Source organism: Doryrhamphus excisus, linkage group LG14 (assembly GCF_037039965.1).
Source record: "Doryrhamphus excisus strain RoL-2023G ecotype Guam linkage group LG14, RoL_Dexc_Guam_v1.1, whole genome shotgun sequence".
Lineage (NCBI taxonomy): Eukaryota > Metazoa > Chordata > Actinopteri > Syngnathiformes > Syngnathidae > Doryrhamphus > Doryrhamphus excisus.
Window position 1 is genome coordinate 17,748,599 of NC_136370.1, and position 9,491 is coordinate 17,758,089.

The 9,491-nt window shown below is 41.1% G+C and overlaps 1 protein-coding gene across 2 annotated transcripts in view; it reads left to right on the plus strand.

The window, feature by feature from the left end:
- Window positions 1-8,183, plus strand: part of LOC131140019 (signal-induced proliferation-associated 1-like protein 1) — a 62,877-nt gene extending 54,694 nt beyond the window's left edge. The window contains exons 15-21 of one of the 2 annotated variants that reach the window (XM_058090064.2): window positions 1,787-1,993; window positions 3,088-3,250; window positions 3,339-3,537; window positions 3,607-3,756; window positions 4,779-4,896; window positions 5,287-5,365; window positions 6,372-8,183. In XM_058090064.2, coding sequence (XP_057946047.2) covers window positions 1,787-1,993; window positions 3,088-3,250; window positions 3,339-3,537; window positions 3,607-3,756; window positions 4,779-4,896; window positions 5,287-5,365; window positions 6,372-6,515 — 1,060 coding nt within the window. In that variant the 3' untranslated portion in view covers window positions 6,516-8,183. Of the gene's footprint in view, window positions 1-1,783; window positions 1,994-3,087; window positions 3,251-3,338; window positions 3,538-3,606; window positions 3,757-4,778; window positions 4,897-5,286; window positions 5,366-6,371 lie in introns of both variants that reach the window. The other variant, XM_058090062.2, reaches the window with a different exon arrangement.
- The last annotated feature ends 1,308 nt before the right edge of the window (window positions 8,184-9,491 follow it).

A 9,491-nucleotide genomic window follows, 5' to 3' on the forward strand; every position in this document is an offset into this window, starting at 1 on the left:
CAACATTCCAGGCGGAAAAGTCAGAAGCTCTGTGGTTTAGCTTTTGAACAAAGGGTGTGTGTGTGTGTGTGTGTGTGTGTGTGTGCAGCCCCCCCCCCCCCCCCCAGTATCCATGATAGAAAGGAAATGCTTGAAGTTGCTAAAAAAGCAGACTGTGAGCTCAGCACTGCCCCCCCCCCCACTCCTCTTTTTTTAAATCCCACTTCCTTTGAATCAACCAAAGCTCTCTTCCCTCTCTTCTTCACCCAGCCAGAAATAACCCAACGTGTACATTGGAAGCTTTGTTTTATAATATGTGCACGTGCACGTGCACGTGCACGTGCATGTGCATGTACGCTCGCCCACGGGTACGCAACTTGCGGCATCTTAAACTTTTAGCTTTCATGTCAGATTAGAAGCGTGCAAGGACACCGCGTTCTGTTGGGGAAACAGGCGGATAATTTGGTCTCAAAATGTATTTTATGCTACTTTTTTTTTTTTAATGATTGTACTTGTACTTGTACTTGTACTTGTGGATGTTGTACTTTGCAGTTATAGTTTTACAATTAATATATTGTGTCTTTATCTGGTTTTATCTTGTTTTTAGCGCTGAATGAATGAATGAACGTATGGAGGGCTGCACGGTGGTCGAGTGGTTAGCGTGCAGACCTCACAGCTAGGAGACCAGGGGTTCAATTCCGCCCTCGGCCATCTCTGTGTGGAGTTTGCATGTACTCCCACATTCCAAAAAACATGCTAAATTATTACGTTTGATTAATGTTCATGTTAAAGGTTAAATAACTGTTAATAGTTATCCTCCCTATCCGTGTGGAAGTGGTAAGTTGTTGGCTATTTAAGTTTAAAGGAAATAACTTGAAGGCTACCGTTTAGGTCGCTAGCTCTCTAGTTTGCGAGTTAGCATGTGTCTCAAGACCCTGCAGTTGCGCAATATGTTGTAAATAAAAAAGTATAAAAGCTGGGATAGACTCCAGCACCCCTGCAACCCTCGTGAGGAAAAGCGGTAGAAAATGACTGAATGAATGAATGTCCTATATTGTGCACGGTGGGCGAGTGGTTAGCGTGCAGACCTCACAGCTAGGAGACCAGGGGTTCAATTCCGCCCTCGGCCATCTCTGTGTGGAGTTTGCATGTACTCCCACATTCCAAAAACATGCTAAACATGCTAAATTATTACGTTTGATTAATGTTCATGTTAAAGGTTAAATAACTGTTAATAGTTATCCTCCCTATCCGTGTGGAAGTGGTAAGTTGTTGGCTATTTAAGTTGAAAGGAAATAACTTGAAGGCTACCGTTTAGGTCGCTAGCTCTCTAGTTTGCGAGTTAGCATGTGTCTCAAGACCCTGCAGTTGCGCAATATGTTGTAAATAAAAAAGTATAAAAGCTGGGATAGACTCCAGCACCCCTGCGACCCTCGTGAGGAAAAGCGGTAGAAAATGACTGAATGAATGAATGTCCTATATTGTGCACGGTGGTCGAGTGGTTAGCGTGCAGACCTCACAGCTAGGAGACCAGGGGTTCAATTCCGGTACTCCGGTTTCTTCCCACATTCCAAAAACATGCTAGGTTAATCTTTTACTCTGTTTTTTACTCAACTCTATATTTATTATTTATTTATTATTTATTATTTATTATTTATTGTTTATTATTTATTATTTATTGTTTATTGTTTATTATTTATTGCTTATTATTTATTATTTATTATTTATTATTTATTATTTATTATTTATTATTTATTATTTAGATACAACTGTACCAAACTTGTCTTTCCGATTGTCCACACAGCAGCACACTGAGTCCCTCAGGGAGTCTAATGGCCGCCCCAAGCCCCGTCTCCCCCCAGGAGGAGCCATCGACTCCCACTTCACCCACCTGCCAGAATTCGTCTGGTGCCAAAACCTTCTACCCACGGCAAGGGGCTACATCCAAGTTCCTGATTGGCTGGAAAAAACCCGGTGGGACGGTCAACTCTGTGGATTTTGGCAACACTCGGAAGTAAGTTTGGGTTTTTTTTCCCTCCTCTACAAGTGCTTTTAGTTTGACTTGCTTAACATGCTTTTTATTTAATGTGGTCAACAGTGACACCTTGTGGTGGTTTAGGGTATCTTAGCTCCCTTGGAAATGAATAGTTTTTAGCACAAAGGAGATTAAAATATATTCATTCATTCATTTTCTACCGCTTATCTTCACAAGGGTCGTGGGGGGTGCTGGAGCCTATCCCAGCTGTCTTCTGGCGAGAGGCAGGGTACACCCTGGACTGGTGGCCAGCCAATCACAGGGCACATATAGACAAACAACCATTCACACTCACATTCATACCTATGGACAATTTGGAGTCGCTAATTAACCTAGCATGTTTTTGGAATGTGGGAGGAAACCGGAGTACCCGGAGAAAACCCACACATGCACAGGGAGAACATGCAAACGCCACACAGAGATGGCCGAGGGTGGGATTGAACTCGGGTCTCCTAGCTGTGAGGCCTGGGTGCTAACCACTCAACCACCGTGCAGCCGGAATGTTGATATATTCTCGAATAACCTTGACTGGGGATCGAACCATCAGGTTGGTAGACACGCACATCCTCACGAAGGTCGCGGGGGGTGCTGGAGCCTATCCCAGCTGTCTTCTAACGAGAGGCGGGGTACACCCTGGACTGGTGGCCAGCCAATCACAGGGCACATATAGACAAACAACCATTCACACTCACATTCATACCTATGGACAATTTGGAGTCGCTAATTAACCTAGCATGTTTTTTTTTGGAGAAAACCCACCCATGCACGGCGGAGAACGTGCAAACTTCACACAGAGATAGCCGACGGTGGAATTGAACTCGGGTATTCTAGCTGTGAGGCCTCTGTGCTAACCACTCTAGAAAATAATTTCTAAAAATCATCAAACCTAGCATGTTTTTGGAATGTGGGAGGAAACCGGCGCTAACCACTCGACCACCGTGCAACCATTAAAACATGTTATCGCCTCAAAATTGCAATTGAGCAATAAGCAATTTTTTTCTCTATTAGCATTAGCATTGAGGGGAGTTGTTGTTGTCGTTACTGAAGAATGTTTTTTTTACTTTTGCGTCCAGGCGACACCAAAGCGATGGCCTCCTCGTTAGTCAACCGCAGCTCAGAGCTAATCTACGAGGCTCCCAGTCGCCGCAGCGGCACACTGCCAAGTCCAGCCTGGAAGAAGACCTGAAGAAGCTTATCCTACTAGACAGTCCTCCACCCACATCCAATGAAGAGAAGGTATCGGAATATGTCATTCATATCACGGATCTTAATGTAAAATTCAAATTATGGAGTATTTTTTATTATTATTTTTTTTTCCTGAAAGCCTTTCCCACCGATGACACCCACCCGACGCTCCCTTCAGAGGACGCTCTCGGATGAGAGCATCTACAGCAGGCAGAGGGAGTCCATCTCCAGTGACAAACGAGACACGCCCATCGACCTTCTGTTCAGCTGCTCCACCGTGCCGCGCTCCCCCACTGCTCGTAATGTAGCGAGCCGCAGAACGTCACACAAATCCTTAGGTAATAATAATTAATATTATAATAATAATTCTATAAATCGCACACATTGACGTTTTACGTTTTTCATAGGAAACCTGTCGGCTCCTGAAAGCACCGAGTCAGAGCGAGAGCGGGCCAGGCAGCAGCTGCAGGATCCGTCCCTCATGCCCCTGCCTGATACGAGGACAGATGGCCCGCTGGACTGGGCCCACTTGGTCGATGCTGCCAAAGCCTTTGAGGGTAGGAACACGTCCTTTGGATCAGTATCAAATTGGAAAATGACTGAAAAGTGGCACGGTGGTTTAGTGGTTAGCGCGCAGATCTCACAGCTAGGAAACCAGGGTTCAATTCCACCCTCGGCCATCTTCTGTGTATGCGTGGGTTTTCTCCGGGTACTCCGGTTTCCTCCCACATTCCAAAAACATGCTAGGTTAATTAGCGACTCCAAATTGTCCATAGGTATGAATGTGAGTGTGAATGGTTGTTTGTCTATATGTGCCCTGTGATTGGCTGGCCGCCATTGTCTAGGCGGGTCTACCCGGCCTCTCGCCAGAAGACAGCTGGGATAGGCTCCAGCATACCGACGACCCAAGTGACGGTGTCAGCATAGAAAACAGATGGGTGCCATTGAAATGATTTTTTTATCCAATTGTGTGAGTGTGCATGGTGTGCGGCATAAAGACATGAAATAAGGCAATTAAACAGCACTGAGAGCTTATCTTCCGTGTCAGAATGAAAATAACGATTCTTAAATGTTTAGGTGGGTCCTTTGATGAGGAGATCGGGAAGACCTGGGTTCGATTCTCTGTGTGGAGTTTGCATTTTCTCCGGGTACTCCGGTTTGTCTATATGTGCCCTGTGATTGGCTGGCGACCAGTCCAGGGTGTACCCCGCCTCACGCCTGAAAACAGCTGGGATAGGCTCCAGCACCCCTCGCAACCCTCGTGAGGAAAAAGCGGTAGAAAATGAATGAATGACTGCAAAGTGGAGACCAAGAGGCGTTTGAGGCACACGGCTTTTTTTTATTATTATTATTATTGGCTAATTATTTTTTAATTTTTATATAATATTGTATTAATTGTGTGGAAATATGTTGTAATAACTATAAAAGCAATTTTCACTCACTAAATGTACTGCAAAAAAAACAATTTGACGCATAATTTTTTTTCGCCTGCAATACCCATCATCACCAGAGGAGGTCGCTGCTGCATTCCCAGTTATCAAGTCTAACGGCGCTGCTGCTTGTGTTGTGTCTCCTACAGAACAGAGGCTGGTCTATCTGGCCGCCCAAGAGGAGAACGCCGTGGCTGAGACCGCTGCGGGTGTCAGCCCCCAGCAGGCTGAGCCTCAGGCAGCCCCGCTAAGGCAGCCCTCGCCTGGGTAAGAGGCCTCGGGTCCATGGCCTGGGACCAGCATGTATTATGTACTGATGTCTATTTGTGTGTGCATAATCAAAACAATAATGACAAGGTTAATGTACAGGTGCTATTTTTGTTTTAATCTTGTTGCTAATAACAACAAAAAACAGTAGCACCCATCGAAACATGTGTCCAAACATTTTCCTCGACGTTTAGAAATAAAAATGTTTTACATACATGTGTGTAGACACATATTTGCACAGAAAGACACACTATAAACCTTGCAATCCACTCTATATTCCCTGCACTGCTCCAGCAGTTTCTCTGAAATATATTACTTACTTCATCTCTCATGTGAAACAATTCAGTTTTATTCATCACACCGACACTTGACGTTGTCCTTTCTTCACAGCGAGACACCGGCCAGTCTCATGGGGAAGGTTAGCCAGCTGGAGTCCATGGTGAAGGCTCTACAGGAAGACCTGAAAAAGGTAAACATACCGACTCCGGCTGGACTACAAATAATGGTTTAGGTCTTTAGAGAAAAGGGGAGGTTTCTGGAGCTAAATCAAATCTAATTGCAACAAATACCTTTCTTACAAATGTTGATCTGAAATCAGAGAACAACACCAAACTTCAAGCTAGCAGGTGCGGGTGTAAAAATTGACATTTTTATGGCCGTTTCACAATTCGCTGGTGGTCCCGGAACGTAACTCCCATGGAGTAGCATCTGTACCGCTACCACATGCAGTCACATGACTTCCTGTTTTTAAATAGTTATTATTTTCATAAATTAGCATGTTGTCGTTACAGGGTGGAATTTTCAGGATTTTCCGTTTTTGTCAATTTTATTGACGGGCGGCACGGCGGTGGAGTGGTTAGCGCGCAGACCTCACAGCTAGGAGACCAGGGTTCAATTCCACCCTCGGCCATCTTTGTGTGGATTACGCATGTTCTCCCCGTGCATGCGTGGGTTTTCTCCGGGTACTCCGGTTTCCTCCCACATTCCAAAAAAAACATGCTAGGTTAATTAGCGACTCCAAATTATCCATAGGTATGAATGTGAGTGTGAATGGTTGTTTGTCTATATGTGCCCTGTGATTGGCTGGCCACCAGTCCAGGGTGTACCCCGCGGTAGAAAATGAATGAATGAATTATTGATTTTATTGACAAAACATAAAAACACTCGGGTTCAAATCCCAAAGTAAATGAGAAAAAGTGGCAAAAGAAGAAAATAGAATATGCTTTGGGGCCTCGAACACGAATCCGAGATGTAGGCTGCTATCTTATTGAAGCATCTTCTAATTACGTAGCATTTTGACAGCTTAATTTACATTTATATTTGGCCGTGCAGATAGAATTCCATGTGGAGGAGTGATTGCATTAATGAAAGAAAAATAATAGCAATAGTTACTCTCATGTTACCATCACATTATCACAGCTGAACAGAAACACCAAACAGGCATCTTTTGAAAATGAATTTCTTTCTCCGATCAGGAGAAGGATGCCAAGGCGTCCCTGCAACTCCAGATCCAGGGTTTACGTGAGGACAACCAGCGCCTCCTGGAGGAGTCCTACAGCGCTTCAGCCAAGCTGAAGAAGTTCACCGAGTGGGTCTTCAACACCATCGACATGAACTGACTCGGCACAGGGACTACTACGCTGTCGCTGTCCACACGTCGTTCTGTCCATCAAGAAGAGGATCCACTCATGCTCTTAAAAGACTCGTGGACGCTCGCTCCTCGGGGAGGTGGGGGGGGGGGTTTACATCAATCATTCCGGTGCCAAAACATCATCCAGCGCCTTGTGAAGCTGGCAAGGGATCGTTCTGGAATGAAGCAAGCATGCGCTCCGTAGCCGTTCCATCTTGGCAGCTGACTTGTCCCTTGCATGTCCTTGCAAGAGAGACGATGTAAATGTCACCGGGGGGGGGGTTCCTTTGAGAAGGGGGGGGCGAATGTGGACTCACAATATACGAGTTGACTGGCCCAAAGAGAATATAAAAAACGCTGGTGTAATGCTAATATTGTAGCAGCAAGATAACAGACAATGTAAGGTCATGTGACTGCCCCCCCCCTTCTACCCCCCATGTAAAAGATTGTACATGTGTATCACTGCAAGGTAGAAGTAGGACTACAACTGCTGGAAACAATTTATCTTTTGTAAAAAAAAAACACAAAAAAAGTCAGATTGTGGCTGCCAAGAAAATAGTTATGACTGCTCAGTGTCACTTATTCCTGTTCCTGTGTATATATAAATATATATACATGTATATGTATATATATTTATACACACAACAATGTATTTTTCTTTTGTCCCTCCATTCTCCTTAAGAAGATATTTAAAGAGTATTTATAAATAAACAGCAGTCGTACGCAGGCCGGGGGATCTACATGTATAACACATAATCAGATACTTAAGTAATTATATTTCATCTGAAAAGTAAAGAAACCAATTAAGTATATATATTTATTATATTACTGAAATATTCAAATTATTTTTGGACATGACATGCCTTCAAATTGATTAAGAGTTGTGTTGCAAAAGGGTGGAATATTGTATGAATTGTACTATTTAGTTGGAGATGCTGGACTTTTTTTGTGGGGAAAAATAATAATAATGAAAAATAATAATGAGAACTGGAATTGTCATAAGCAGACATGTGAGTCATATGTTAAAATATACAATGTATTATAGTATATATAAGTAATATTTATTTAATTTTTTTATTTTTTTTTTAGCAACCGTAAAATTATAAAAAATTATAAACATACATAATATTTTTAGTTTGTTTTCCAATTACGAGTTATTATTTTTTTATATAAATTTATATGTTTTCCCATTGAAAGTTTCCTAACTATTTGAAACTTTAGTAGCCCAAGTTAGTGTTGACATGTAATGCTAAAAATGCTACAAATGCTACATGGAAAGTGACCACAGCATGCTTGAGAGCCTCCAATGTGATCCTTAAGGTTTTGTTCAATATATATCAACCACATGATCAAATATTGGGTTTGAGTCCAGCTACAGGTGCTTCAACGTGACACTGACCTGAAAACCTCTCTTCAACCCTTTTCCGTTTTTTTTTATTTGATACTCGTCAAACTTTGCACCTTTCGTTATAAAGTATGAGATGATTTTTCTTTATTGTCCAGCTGACCGGAGAAAAAATAATAAAAATAGCAGGACGGCATAAAGCTGGAAGAAAGCACCTCTTGAACCTTCATCCTTAACACGTGTGACGGCATGTGACTATCCATTCACTTGTGATGTGTACAAAATGTTTATCTATTAAAGATATTTTGTTGAATTATACTTTTGTAGTGTTTATTTATAGTATTAGACAACTGGACACAACACAGGAGATAAACCTTTACAAACTGAATCAAAGTCAACGTTCGTTGTGTTCTACGTCCTTGTGGTGTATTAGAGTGACTATCTGTGCTTTGTTTATGATTGTACCACTGCCTTGTTTCCTGATTGCTAGGGTACCATTATGAAATACTCTAAAAGTAAAGTTCCCAAACTTTATCAACTCAGGACCCACTTGAAAATCGAAAAAATGTCTGCGGCCCACCTTTGTCCTATAAAACAGTACATGGACGAAAGGCTGCGTTCTCAGAGCACTTAACTTAATAATAGTAATAATAATAATAATAATGCATATTATTATATTATATTATTAACTATTATAATATTGATAATAAATATGATTAATTATGAATAGTAATTAATCATGATTAAAATATATATATCATATAAAATATATATATTATGTAAATGTAAATAATAATAATTATTATTATTATAATGATTAAGAGTTGGGTTGCAAAAGGGTGGAATATTGTAAGAATTGTACTATTTAGTTGGACATGCTGGACATTTCTTGTGGGGAAAAAATAATAATAATAATGAGATCTGGAATTGTTATAAGCATAATTAATAATAATAATAATAATTATTATTATTATTATTAGTAGTATTAATAATAATGTATGTAAATAATATTTTTTTAATTGTGCAATAAATATTTTAAAATGAAAATAATAATAAAAAATTATATTTGCAAAAATGAATTATATTTTTAATTACCTCTCATGGCCCATCTGCAGTACCACCACGGCCCACCACACTTTGGGAATCACTGCTCTAAATGAATTTTCTACAACAGGAGCTATATGTTTTAACAAGGATACAAAAACGCTACAGGTGAAGGGCGCCAGTACGAGGCACACATTTCTTGTGTCTAAGAGATACATATCATATCAAGAAATTATAAATAAAAGTAACTTTTAATGATTACTTTAATGATTGCTTTATTATAAGACTGAATGTATTTTTGTAGTACTAATACTATGAAGGAGGGGCGTTTGGACACTATAGACAGATTCCAGTCAGATAATGAAGACTTTATACAACGATGAGTATCAAAACTAGCAAACTGATGTCAGTGCTGCTCTAGCTTTTTCTAAAATGGTGCATTCAGGTGCATCACATAACTCCCGGGACACTTGTAAATCACAGCAAACACGCCCCCACACATGCACATGCAGCCCAAAAAACAACCACTTGTTGCTCATACAACAATAATAAGACAATGTTATGTCTTATAAGAGA